General features: G+C 34.3%; 1 protein-coding gene and 1 pseudogene across 1 annotated transcript; both read right to left on the bottom strand.

Annotated features, from left to right (window-relative positions):
* Window positions 1–2,569: 2,569 nt before the first annotated feature.
* LOC127678157 (taste receptor type 2 member 109-like) lies at window positions 2,570–3,563 on the bottom strand (annotated as a pseudogene).
* A 5,967-nt stretch (window positions 3,564–9,530) lies between these two features.
* LOC127677711 (taste receptor type 2 member 117-like) lies at window positions 9,531–10,490 on the bottom strand. The gene has a single exon (XM_052172728.1). It carries the CDS (start codon window positions 10,488–10,490, stop codon window positions 9,531–9,533), a length of 960 nt encoding a protein of 319 aa, XP_052028688.1.
* Window positions 10,491–14,303: the final 3,813 nt, after the last annotated feature.

The following is a 14,303-nucleotide window of genomic DNA, read 5'->3' as shown; positions in this document are numbered from 1 at the left end:
GTTGTAACTTTTTTTCTTCAAACCAACTACATTAAAGAAACACGCATATACACACACATACACGTTGTTTTCTATATCATTTGGAAAATATTTTGTGTGGAATCTTAGAATAAACTACTAAATGTCAACTCTTCTAAAATGTTGTTTAAATTTTATTATGGTATGAGCACAAATATTTTGCCTGCCTATATGTGTGCACATGCCTAGAGCCCTCTGAAATTAGTAGAGGATGTCAGAATCTCTGCAACTTGAACTACAGCTGGTGAGAAGACATTAACAGAATAAGAACCTGGTGAAATAAAAGTTCTTCAGATCATCTGTAAATGAAATACATTTGACTTTAGAATTATTTTTATTAGATGTTTTTTATTTACATTTTAAATGATTCCCCTCTGTAAACCCCCTATACCATCCCTTCTTCCCCTGCTCTTTAAACCACCCACTCCTGCTTCCCTGTCCTGGAATTCCCAAACACTAGGGCAATGAGAGGAGAGGCCCTTGAAGTCTCATTGATATCTGACAAGGCCATCCTCTGCTACATATGCATCTGGAGCTGTGGGTCCCTACCTGTGTAATCTTTGGTTGGTGATTAAGTCCCTGGGAGCTCTGGGGAATACTGGTTGGTTCACATTGTTGTTCCTTCTATGGAGCTGCAAACCCCTTCAGCTCTTGGGTCCCTTCTCTAGTTCCACCACTGAGGACCGTGTGCTCAGTTCAAAGAGAGCATCCCCCTCTGTATTTGTCAGGCATTAACAAGGCCTCTCAGGAGACAGCTATATCAAGCTCCCATCAGCATTGACTTTAGAATTCAAAAGAAACATCTTGTCACCAAGTATATAAGTTTTTTTGATAGGTCTTTTGATTTTCATAAATCCATCAAATACCAACACGTATATATTCATCTTTACTTATTTTATAAATTTAAAGTCTTCTGCAGGAATATCTTTAGAAATTAGTCAACTATCAGCCTTTTTGGAAAAATTGCAGGAGGTATAATGAAACACAGAGACAATCATTTTGGTTTCTGTTAGAAGTCACCCAGGTTATTTCTTACTGATCTTTGAATGTAAAGGCTTATGTCCCACATTTTACAGGAAGAAAAATTCAAAGTTAGAAAATTAACCATCTTCATAGCAAACATAACATGGTAGAACTAGAGGGGAGAGGTAATGATTGATATTTATTGAGCAGTAGGAATAATTATGTAATTTTCCATCTATAAAATATATTTGACCACAGTTTCATAAAAATGTCATAACTGCTTCAAATAAAGCAGCTCTTGAGGTAGGCAAAGCAATGAATTCAGCTAGTTGAGGTACTGTATCTTCTGATCCATTTAGCAGGTCACCAGTGTCATGAAAACATTAGAAAATTTCCAAAAAAATTCTATTTCTATCTGTCTCTCTCTCTCTGTCTGTCTGTCTGTCTATCTGTATCTCTGGATAGGAAAGATGCCTGCTAATAAACTCAAGTCTCATAGGATTATGCAAGTGTGCGTATGTGTGTATGTATGTGTGTGTGTGTTTGTGTGTGTGTTTGTGTGTTTAAATCCATGGCTATGATTTCTTAATCTTCAAACTTAAATTTAATCAACATTGGGCTTTTGTATGTGTACTAAACTTTTGAGATCCTTTTACTGTCTTTGAAAAGAAAAAAGCAGGAAAACACACGATAAACTGCAGGGTGCTCAATGCTTTGCATGGGATACACCATCCCTCAAACATCTCAGAAGACCCGTCCCCAGACTGTATGTCTTAGGCTGGAATATTCCACAGCTGGTGTGGAAGGAAAAATTCTTTTCTCATTTTATAGCTTGCAAATAAAGTCATTATTCTTCATAATTTTTGCTGTTTTCACTTTGTCTAACATCTGCCTCATTTTGAGTTGATTAAGCAGAGATATCTGCTAATATATAGAACTGAAAGAAAAATGTAGAAAAACTGTTGAAAATACTAGATGAAACTTGATATTCTTCAGTTGATTTAAATGGTTTAGCATTACCAAGAAATAATATTTTATAAATTATTTCATCAGAGCAAAGGATTAATGGAAAAGATTTGTACAGTTTTCCTAATAATATCTTCCTAACATATCTTCTTTTGTTCTCTAAATTACCATAAAAAATCTTGTAAAAAACAGATACTAAGCATGCCTCTGCCTGCTACAATTTTGTATTTTTGCTATTTGGGTTTCTGAAAGTTCTAAGGAAGGGACTAGAGAGATGGCTCATTAGGTTCTATTTATGAATCCTGGTTTTGTTTGTTCTTTGTATGTTTCTTTTTGTTTCTACTTGATTGATTTCAGCCCTGAGTTTGATGATTTCCTGCCTTCTACTCATTTTTCACAGTTTGTTATAGATATTAACACATATGATAGGTCATAATTCAAAATTTCTGTGATTAATGATTGATGTAAAATTCATATAATTTTGACAGATTTATGTTTTATTGGAATATAACCAGGTCCTTTTTGATATGTGTATTAAGAATTAAACTAGAACAAAATTGCAAAATGAATAATTAGTTTTAATTAGTGGTTGTTGCAAATAAAATATCAAATTCATGCAAAGTCAAAGAATATTTAAAAATTGAAAATGAAAACACAAAGATTTTATTCCACACAATTTGGCCTGCATTTCAACCACCACAACACAGAGAGAGAGGCCTGTCTCAGCTTCCTGTCTCCCAGAATCAAGACATATGAATGGAATGAAGGAAATGATATATATATATATATAATGACAAAAGAGAAAGAAAAAAGTTTTTTTTCATTAATTTATGTTTCCAAAGTTGTAGTAACAGAGATAGGATGAAAATGGAGTACAGTAGGAGAAAGGCAATCATGGTTTGCAAGGCTTTGAAGTGGGCCATTATGCTGGCATCCTTGCATCCTTAAATATTCTGTTGCATCTTCTTGTGATGAGTCCATAGGGAGAAGATGAGCAGGAGAAAAGTTGTGAAGGATAAAAGAAAGGGGCAGACAAGAAAATAATGTGAAGGCTTAACACCCGCCTTTCACAATTTGCATGGTAATAAGAAGCGAAGCTGTATGATATGTTTATTTGATGATATTCATTTATACACATCTTAATTTTCAAGTGAACTAGTAAAATATTTAACAAGTGGACTAGAGACACTAGAATTGTAATTGAAACTACTTTTTTAACTCGCCACTTTAGATGGAGAAAAGGAGAGTTAGAAAGATTGACTATCTTGAGAAAATAAAAGACACTGAGGCAAGTAGCAAGGCAGATGCTGAAATGATTAGCTATAGTCCATAGATTACTAGCAAACTGCATCATCGTTCTAGTAGTTGCTGAATCTACATACAGTAAGGTAATTAGTAAACCTATCAGCATGAACCAGAGCAGACAAATTCTGGAAGTCGCCAAAGTGGTAAGGATTTGATGAACTAATGACATCTTTTTTCTCTTAACCCAAATCTATGCAGTGCACCAAGGCCATGAATCCATTTCCTATAATTCCAATTATTAATTCAATGAATAAAATCATTAGAAGTATGCTCTGTGAGATATCAAATATTTTCTTCAAAAGATGCTCCATTTTATGAATTAGTTTTAAAGATTTACAAACATTCATTTAAAGTGCAATTTTTAACATGCAGTTTTCAAGATTTTTGATTATTTCTGAGTTGATTCTCATAAAATATTTATGCTTAACTCTCACCCACATACTAATAGAGGAACCAACATGGAAATATTACAGTGATGGTGTCTGAAGTTCTTTCCATCAGAATGCATTTTTTCACACAGCTCAGGAGATTCAGACCAGAAGTGCTTTGATCACAAACAGCTCTTGTAGTATTTTCTAGACAATGATAAAGAAAAGATTAGAAAATTGTTTGTTTTTGTGCAAAGGAAATCACATGAGTTTCATCACTTACCTGTATTTGCTTGAAAATATGTATTTTCCTATGACTTTTTCTCTTCTGTGGAAGAAACTTAGAAATTATTAAGTATATAAAAAGAACCAAATTTATACAGGAATGGGACTCTCTTAGCTATATAAGTACAGAAAATTTCAGGAACCTTTCAGTTTGATTTCCTTACCTCTCGTATTCTTGTCTCTGTAACATACTCCCCTGTAAGTATGTATTTATTGAGATTCAATTAATTTTTAAATTTTTCTATAATGTATGTACATTGGCCAGTATTATTGTGCACGTAGATCAATCATGTTATCCAAGTTGGTCAGGTCATGTTTATTATGAGCTTTCCATGTTACCTGATGTAATAGCACTACTCTATGCATGAATGTAAGAGGAGAAACTCTTCTTGTACTGTGAACAGTCAACATAGAAGATTTGCTCATCCAAAAAGTAAGACACTTCCTTATTCCTGGTCTCTATTTTGAATGGTACAACAGACTCTTCTACTATCAGCAAACACCATTAAAGTGTTGCCACCTCTCCCTTAAAGTCCATCCAGTATCTGCACTGTCAACATAACTGATCGTCATCAAAGTAGAAAGAGCATATCAGACATGCTGGGAAACATGAAGAAAGTACATTTTGATACAGTCATAAATCAGTATGTAGAGAGCAATCCAGAATATAATTTGACAAATAAAGGGATCGTTGCCAAATATAGTGTAGATCGCAAAGAATAACATGTAGTGATTTAAGGTCCCTGACTAATAATACATTCAGTCCCTGAAGCAATACTGTGGAATGAAAGTAAACTATTTGAAGGCTCAGAAGTCTCCATCTTTTGGTGTTAAGTTACATGAAGAAGGCATAAAAGACTGGAGTGGAACATGTTAGGGAAAACATATATAAGACTGGAAAAACACACATACCTTCAGTGTAGAGGCAGGATATTCCCTGTGGCTTGCCTCCTCCCAGTGAGCAAAATGAGCTCAAGTATGAAGAGAAACAAAAAGAAACAAGACAAGGGGTGGAGTTGAGTGGAATGAGTATTGATAGTGAGACTTCATGGGCTTTCAGGAAAGCCTCAGAACTTGGATTTCGAGCAAAAAATAACAATCACCTGCATAGAGTTTTTCCTGACAACTTTTATTCTGACTTGGAATCATCATAGTTTCCACCTGACCAACAACAGATCCTGGGGAGATAATCTTTCTATATAAGCCGAGAACGGCACATACCATTAGTCTAATGTTTCATCTACAAAATAAAGTTAAAAGTATCTTGGAGTTTCCAAAATCAAGGATGCAGTGCATTGGAAATGATACACTTTACTGTTTGTCAATTATCTGTTAATACACAAGAACGTTTTTTAAAAGTAACTACCTCAGAGCAAAGTGCATTGACCTACTCCAAATCCAGTGTTAATGTACCTGTTTTATCTATAATTACTTGTATATTAATTTAATTTTTATTTATAACCACTTGAAGCACTGATTACACAAAATTCAATCTTGTTGCTTAAAGCTACCCTGTTGGGGGAGTGGTTTGTTTTAAATATATAAACAATAAGTACTTCAGAAAAGAGAGCTTATGATATGGTTTTTTACCAGTAAACATTAAATAATACATAAATAATAGAACAAAACAAATCAATTTTATTTTATAAACTTTAAGTAGTTTACTTATGGCCTCAATGCTCTCTACAAAAGGCTTTACATTTGACCATGTCAGAAACATGCTTAATAATATAAGAATATATGTAACCTAATCCCCTGTCACGGGTTGGACCCCCCAGGCTAGAGGAAAATCCTAAATATAATTTTTGCTGTGGACCTTGTGAAGAGGTCAACTAAGGACTATTGGAAAATTCCAACTGGCCTCAAGATAGCTTCAGAACCCCTCCTCTCCAGGAAGATAGAGTTCATGGAGAATGTAGGACTCCCTCCTCTCCAGAGGGGAGACGCTGATTACATTCCTCAGAAAGAGCACACAGGGTACTGACCATTGGTCACCTGCAGATAAGGGAAGCCTTTGCTACCTCATTCTCTTAAGTACGAATCAGTTTAAAAGTCACACTCTTCTGCCAATCACATTGTGCCTAGTGGCTGCTGCTCTATTCTATCCATGAAAACTGTATAAAACCTGGCCAAACAGGCTGCCCCTGGTAGTTGGCCCTTCTTTAGATGCACTATGGTACCAGTACACTGGAACAATAAACTCCTCTTGCTTTTGCATCGATCTCTGGCTCCACATGCTCCACTCAGGAGTCCCCAGTAGCTAAGGCTCATCAGAGTCTTACATTTGATGACTTTGTTCTTCTGAAGAAGTCAAAACAAACTTTGGACTGCTGACTTAAGAGAAAGTCACACCAGAAATTTTCATGAGCTCAGGACAAAAGGGTAAAATATCCCCTTGTAGTTCTCTAATATCAAAGAACAATACTTGCTGCCCGAAATTGTCCTACTCAGTCTGCTTATTCAGCTCCCTGTAGTTTATCCTTATCCTCTAGTTTAAATTAAAAAACAAAACAAAACAAAACCCCCAAAACAAAACAACAACAACAAAACAAAAACAAACTGTAGAACCACAGAACAGTGGTGGCACAGACTTTTAACTCTAACTGTTCTGTAGAATGACTTCTAGAAAAGCCATAGAGATACAGAGCAACGCTGGCAAAATAATAATAAAAAAAACAATAATAATAAAATGAGAATAACCTCTCATAACAAAAAAAATTGATCACTCTTATGTATCTACTTTCTTTACATCTATTCAAAGCACAGTAGCATTGCACTAATAATCAGAAACAGTCATGTTTTACTGTTTTGTGCGTTAAATGTTCCTCTTCAAAGAGTTGCAAGAAACATTCTTGAATTGACTCTATTTCTATTTATTCTGTTTTTTACTCCAGTATTGTAAGTCCTAGCTCTAGAGATAGCTTAGACAAGAATTCAAGTTCTCCAACCTGGCCTTAGATTCTACCTCATTTTACTTCCATGATGCACAGATGATATTGCAGCACATTTAAATAATTGAACTGATTCTTATTTGAAAACCTAGTTTTAAAGGCCTCTTCATTCTTCAAAATTCATTGAGTATTCTGATATTCTGGGAGTGGGTATTAGCTTTATAGATAGAATACAGTTAAGGGAAACAAGAGTACATAAATACAAAGGAAAAACAAAAGAGTACAAAAAGTGATCATTACAAGTAATTTTTTGGCAAGGGTAAAAGGTCAGGAAATTTTTTTCTTTTAAAATGATATTTACTAAATATGGATCATGCTGGTGATTTCTGGTTCTCTCTCTCTCTCTCTCTCTCTCTCTCTCTCTCTCTCTCTCTCTCTCTCTGTCTCTCTCTCTTTCTCTCTCCTTCCTTAATCCTGTCATCCTGCCAATAGACTTATGGCCTGGAGAGGGTAGTGGTGAGGGAACAGAGTAGGACTCTGGTGATGGCTTTAAAGTCTGAGGGTCTCAGAATATTCTAGTTTTCTAACTGTACTGAATTGATGATGATAACTTCTAAAAAAAAATTCTAAAAATCTTTCTTGCTCTTTTTGAGGCTAAAAGGCTGTTGACTTATATGATTAACAACTGATTATCCTAGCAGCAAGGGGAATTAAGCAATGTGGCTTTTGTTCTATCTCAGCAGGAACTGCACTGCTCTTTCAGCCTGCTAGACAGAAGAAAAAGAGACCCTTAGGAAAGTGATTATAGCATTTATTTCTAAGATGTAAAGAGTTTCCTATGAAAACTATACAAGGAGAAACGCAGACAGATCCTAAGCAGGAAAAGGGAAAAGATTCTTCTCTAAGCTGGGAAAGGAAAAAACAAAACAACAACAACAACAACAACAAAAAAAAACCCTTCTCCACTTCTTTCTAATCTCTTTGTCCTCAGTACTTATACATTATTCAGAATACATGATCTCACATTAAAATGTTCATCACAAGACCACACACACACACACACACACACACACACACACACAATCAAATCATTAATTGAAATAGAAGTTTACAACAGAGAATGGTCACATGAGTAATTAGCTGGCTAAACATCCATCACCTGTCAATGCTCTACAGTTTCACTGAAGGTTTAAAAACCAGAATTAAGTCATTAGTGAAGTTTTGTATAGATAAACATTCAATATTTTATATTCTTTCCTAGCACCTATAATAAATCGTAGTTTCCTTTTTATGACCTTTGGTTAATTGTTTTACAAGCTCTTGGAATGTGCTCTGAGTAGGAGAAAGTCTAGTTACTATCTAAAAGCAAATAACTGGAGACACTTGGGAGACTGGCAGAGTTCTCATTGCAGTTGTGACTATCAGAAAAGGACCTATTAGCAGTCCCACTAAAAAAAAAGCTTAATAATCGCTGATATAATTTTAGGAAGTCTTATAGGATCATCATTAAGATCTTCAGAAGTCACCGATTTGTCTATATAGCCTTACTACAAGGAAGTGCATCTTGTGGATCTGCAGAAATCTTCTCCAAAGGGGTGGGACATATATATGTATGTATGCATGTTTAATTATAACAGTATGCATATTAATAGCAGGAATCTTTCCTAAAGTGAATTATCTTAAGGCCTTGCTCAACAAATATGATTCTGTTGCTGATTATATAATAATTCAAAGTAGACCATCTCAGGAAGATCACTCTCTAGAATTAAGCTTGTCTTACTATGGCTCCTGATATCATCCTGTCTCTTCTATTTGCCATCATACTCATTTTAAGAACTCAGTTGAATGGCATGATGTGGAATTACAACATGAATAGCTCCTCTTGTTTAGTCTGTTGAGCCTAGTCTAAGAACAGCTGAGTCCAATCTTGTGGTAAACTGGCAGATTTACTGTCTTGTTGCCCTCTTTAGATTGAATTCTGCCACCCCCAAGAGGGATGAAAAAAGCTCAAAATACCAGGAGAGTAAGAACTTGCTAGGTTAATAATACTCCTAGAATGCACAAGGCACAAGACACAAGGCACATTTATTTCTTATAATTATACATTAAAATAAAATAGATTATACTATGTTCCCTAACTAAACATACATTGCACCTAGAATTGTAAAGTACATTGTCTTAATAAACATGGAAGCATTTTAGAATGGTTGCTAATGAAACTAATAAAAAATATGCATAGCTCAGACACAGGAGTCTTAAGTCTCCAAAGAATTGGCAAAAATTACAAATTGAACTCTATATTTAAGAAATTAGCTTTATTCCCATGTGTTTATAATTCTACAAACTACACAATTTGTCCCTAAAGTTTTCTTCACATATTTTACATTACATGGTTACTATTATATGTTTTTATCAGTTTGTTGTGAATATTAAAACACATACAGTATAGTCCATAAGTCAAAAGCCCCATGCTTGATGGTTGTTAGAAAATTTGTACAATTTTGACATATTTATGTTTTAAAGGGTTCTGATGAGGTCCCTTTTTGATATGCATATTAAGAAATAACCTTGTTCATTACTAGCTAAATTAGTAATAGCTTTAATCATTGATAATTGCAAACAGAAATCATATTCATACAGTCAAATTAAAGGGTATTGAATATAACAATAAAAATACAAAAGATATTTGTATTGGTTAATTTTGTCTAGAATATAGAACATAATCTATAGTGTTTTAGAGCTCTAAAGTTTCTACATAACTTGGCCTACATTTCAGCCACCACAATACAGAGAGACAGGCCTGTCTCAGTTTCATGTCACCAAAAATAAGAATATATGAATGGAATGATGGAAAAGCTACATATATCACCTGATAAAATATAGCTAAAATATTTTTCTTCACTAATTCATATTTCCAAATTTGTACTAAGACAGACAGTATAAAAATGGTATATAGCAGGAAAAATGCAATCACAGATTGTAACGCTTTGACGTGGGCCACGGTTCTGGTGTCTCTGCATCCTTGAACATGCTGCTGCATCCTCTTGTGATGTGTCCACAGGGACAAGATGAGCAGGAGTAAAGTTGACAGGGACAAAAAATAGGGGACGGACAGGAAAATAATGTGAAGGCTTAACACCTGCCTGTGACACTTTGCATAATAATGAGAAGTGAAGCTGCATGATATATTACTTTGATATTCATTTTTACATATGTCAATTACCAAGTTCATTAGTAAAATATTGAAAATTAGGAGGATCAGTGACACTAGCATTGTAAGTGAAACTACTTTTTCAACTCTCCACTTTAGATAAAGAAAAAGAGAGTTAGAAAATTTGGGTATCTTGAGAAAATAAAGGACACTGAGGCAAGTAGCAAGCCAGATGCTGAAATGGTTGGTTACAAACCAAGCATTATTTATGACTCGTATCATCTGTGAAGTCATAGGTAAATTAGCATAAGAAAAGGAGAAGACTAAACCTACAAGCAATAAGCTGAGATGAAAAATTCTGGAGATTGCTAAAGCACTGAGGATTTGATTAACTAATGATATTTTCTGTGTCTTAACCCAGTCCATACAGTGCACCAGGGCCATGAACACATTTCCTATAATTCCAATTATTAATTCTATCATTAAAATGATTGCAAGTGTTCTGAGGAAGATAGCAAATGTTTCTTTTAAAAGATGCTGCATTTTATATATTAGTTATAAAGTTTTGCTCACATATCCATTTGAAATACAGTTTTTTAAAATGCTGCTTAGACAGTTTTTGACAATTTCTGATTTGATTCTCATAGCATTTGTTTATTCATAACTCACCCATGCCTACTAAAATAGGTTCAAACACACAGACTTGACAGTGACAGAGTCTGAATCTCTTTATATGAAAATGTGTCTTCTCACATAGCTCAGGAGTGCTGACCAGAACTTCTTTGCTCACACACAGCTCCTGCAGTATTTTCTGGACAATGATAAAGGAAAGGTTGGAAACTTACATTCTTGTGTGAAAATGAAACCAATTATTTTCATCACTTACCTATATTTGTGTCAATCTATATATTTTTTACAACTCTATTCTGTGCAAGACACTTTTAGAAATTCTCAAACCTATGAAAAACAAAAAAGTATTAACAGATATGGGACTTTCTTAGCTATAAGGCTTTAATTATTGCAAAATTCAGAGACCTTGCCATCTGAAGTTCTTAACTCTCATATTCTGATCTGTTTGACAATGTCATGCACATCTTCAGGCTTCCAATGTTAAGTAGTAAATATAATATTGCTTTATAATTTCACATGCATAAATACATATGTATAATACTTATACATAATTACATATTTATGGAGATTTAAATATTTTAAAGTATTTCTATAATGTATGCACATTGGTCAATATTTGTTTTATAGAAATATCATGCTCAGTATTGTACAAGTTGGTCAGGTCAAGCTTTTGATATGCTTTCATGTTACCTGATGTAATAGATCTTCTTTATCCCTGAAATTAAGTTGAAAAATTCTTCTTGTGCTTTGACCAGACAAGATGAGAGTTAGCTAATACACAAAGAAAGAGAGAAATCCTTATTTCTGGCTTCTCTTTTGACTGTTCCAACAGATTCTTTTATTAGCAAGAAACACAATCAGACTGTATCCAACACCAATCATCTGTCTCCAGTGCCTGCACTGTAAATGCAACTGGTTGCCAACAAAGCCAATGAAGGATATCACAGATACTGGGAAAGATGAAGAATGATCAATTTGATTATTCAGTATATAAATAGAAATAAAGGAGTTCATGAACTGAATTTCGAAATGGTTTCCAAATTCAGAGTTGATGGTAGCAAGCAACATGAAGTGATTTAGAATCTTTGATAATAGTACACTCAGTCCCTGAAGGAATACTGAGCAGAGCAGGTAAATAATTTGATGACTCTGAATTAGGGGCTAGAGAGAAGACTCAGCAGTTATGAGCACTAACTGCTCTTCCAGAGGTCCTAAGTCCAATTTCAAGCAACAGCAAAGTAGCTCACAACTATCTGTAATGGGATCTTATGCACTATTCTGTGTGTGTCTGAAGAGAGCTATAGTGTCCTCATATTAATAAAAATAAATAAATATTTTTTAACAAACTCGGAAGTATTTACCATTTGCATGGTAAGAACCATCCATGTCAATAGTATATTGGTAATAGGCTGTTGTAGCACAAATCAAGGAAACATCTAAGAAAGGAAATACACACATACCTTCAGTGCAGAGGCAGGATGTTTCCTGTGGCTTGCCTCCTTCCAGGTAGCAAAATGATCTCAAGTATGAAGAGAAACAAACAGAAACAGGGTGGAGAACTGTGGAATGGATACTGATAGGGAGACTATATAGGCTTTCAGGAAAGCCTCAGGATTTGGATTTCCAGCAAGAATTAAACTCACCTGCAAGGAGCTCTTCTTAATAACTTTCATTCTGAATTGGAATCATTGGAGTTTCCACCTGACCAAAAACAGGTCCTGGCCAGAGAGTCTTTCTAAACAAGAATGACATGCAGCATTATTCTTACATTTCGTCTGCAAAATAAAATTAAAAGTCAGATTTTTTTTTCAAATTCCTGAATACTCTGCATTGGAAATGATATACTTTACTGTTTGTCAATCGTCTGTCAATATACTAGAACTTTCTTTAAGAGTAAGTGCCTCAGAGCAATGTACTCTCACTTGTTCCAAAGTCAGTGTTAATATATTTCTTTTATTTATAATGAATTATGTATCAGCTAAATTTTATTTATGAGCACTTAATGGATTGATTACACAAAATTCGAATTTTCCCAAAATTTTATTTAACTACAATTTTATTATTTATTTTTCCATGCAGTTTATTTAATGATATGAAAAGACTGTAATTAGCTGAGGCAATTGCAAAATGTTTAGTAGAACTGAATCATTTGGAAAGGAAACCCTTCAACATGTTGGCCAATGGGTCCTGCAGATAATGCTATGCACCCCAAGTTTCCAGCTCTTATGACTCATGCTAGGGTGAGTTTTAAGTGATGTTTCTGTATCTGAGTCACTTATGTCCTTATAAGTTACCCTTCATACATATACATATTCCATTAGTAACCCAATAAAACTCATTACATCCCCAGGTTAAACCTTAGGGCTTTGATCTGTCACCAGTTCCAAATATGGGAGAAGGGATGCTTGTTCATGTCCCCACAGGAGTATTTTCACAACGCAGTAATCTGAAAGTAGTCAGAAACTCCCACAAGTTTGTAGGTAACATAATAAGGAATTGTTAGTTTTACGAAAAAATGATGACACAAAGTTAGATAGGTATGAAAATGGGAGGATCTGGGAAGACTTGGGCAAAGGATAAAAAGATTCAAAATATAATATGTAAATTTCTCGAGAACTAATAAAATAGTTTTAAACCATGGTACCTCAGTGATAGCAGATTACTTAGGCAAATCTCAGATGATTATAATTTTCCTGAAAATTTTAATTTTTCTATTATGACCTAGGTACTAGGTTTCACAATTTTACTAGGTGACATGGGAAACCCAAAAAATATGCATGGATTTGCAAAAAATACAGCAGGACAATGAAAGATAATTTGCTTCTTCTGCATGCCAGTAAGCAAGACTATTGGCTTCAAGTGAAACATTAACCTTGGAGGATAAAGAAATTAAAACATGAAATGCAAGAATAGCACAAATTTGTTCCCCTTTTGGAATAATATGCCAGCATTGAAATCATGATATGTCATAGTGTTACACTTTCTGTTTGACGTTAGTGAAATAATTAAGGAAAGGAACTTTAACATATGACTAGTAACCTAATAATGATAAAATTTAATGTTATTCAGTAGATCACAATTTCATGAGCATGACAGACAACATCTTTGAAATAAAAATACTTATGTACTCTGTTTCTTTTTTTAAAGCTTCTATTTGACAAAAGCCAGAGGAATATTTTATATATAATATAAAAAATACCTGAAAGTCAACATCTGAGTGGTAGTTTTTCTATCTCAGTGAGTGTAGTAGAAAATCAGCAATAATAGTGCCTCTTGCACTTGTTATTTGTGTAAATCATGCAATGACTTTGAATCTGACCTTGACTTAATTCACTTCTAATAACGAGAATAGACTATTGTATTGGGATTTTACTCCTTGCAGTGCTTGTTTTATTGAGTTCCTAGAGAGGAAAGGTCTCAAATCACTAAATTTATCTAGATTTCCATTTCTCTACCCTTTGTAAAGGTATGAGGTATGTGATAAGGTGCAGCTTCTCTCGCCAAAACTCAGTGAAGATCTGAATCCTGACAATGCCCAAGTGATCTTCAAAGTTGGTTATCTTCCACTTTTTTCCCAATGTAATAACAGGGATATATTAAGTTTACAAATAAAAAAATAGAGGCAGTTGCAACTAAATTATGCTTTACTACAATCTTGTTGCTTAAAGCTACCTTTTTTGGGGAGTGATTTGTTATAAAGCCAAAAATAACAATATTTCAGAAGAG

The sequence above is a fragment of the Apodemus sylvaticus genome, chromosome 2 (assembly GCF_947179515.1).
Source record: "Apodemus sylvaticus chromosome 2, mApoSyl1.1, whole genome shotgun sequence".
Taxonomy (NCBI): domain Eukaryota; kingdom Metazoa; phylum Chordata; class Mammalia; order Rodentia; family Muridae; genus Apodemus; species Apodemus sylvaticus.
The sequence above is the reverse complement of the archived record's forward strand: the minus strand, read 5'-3'. Positions and strand labels throughout refer to the sequence as shown.

Coding starts and splice junctions, on each gene's coding strand:
- LOC127677711 (XM_052172728.1), bottom strand. CDS start 10,490: ATGCAGCATCTTTTAAAAGAAACATTTGCTATCTTCCTCAGAACACTT.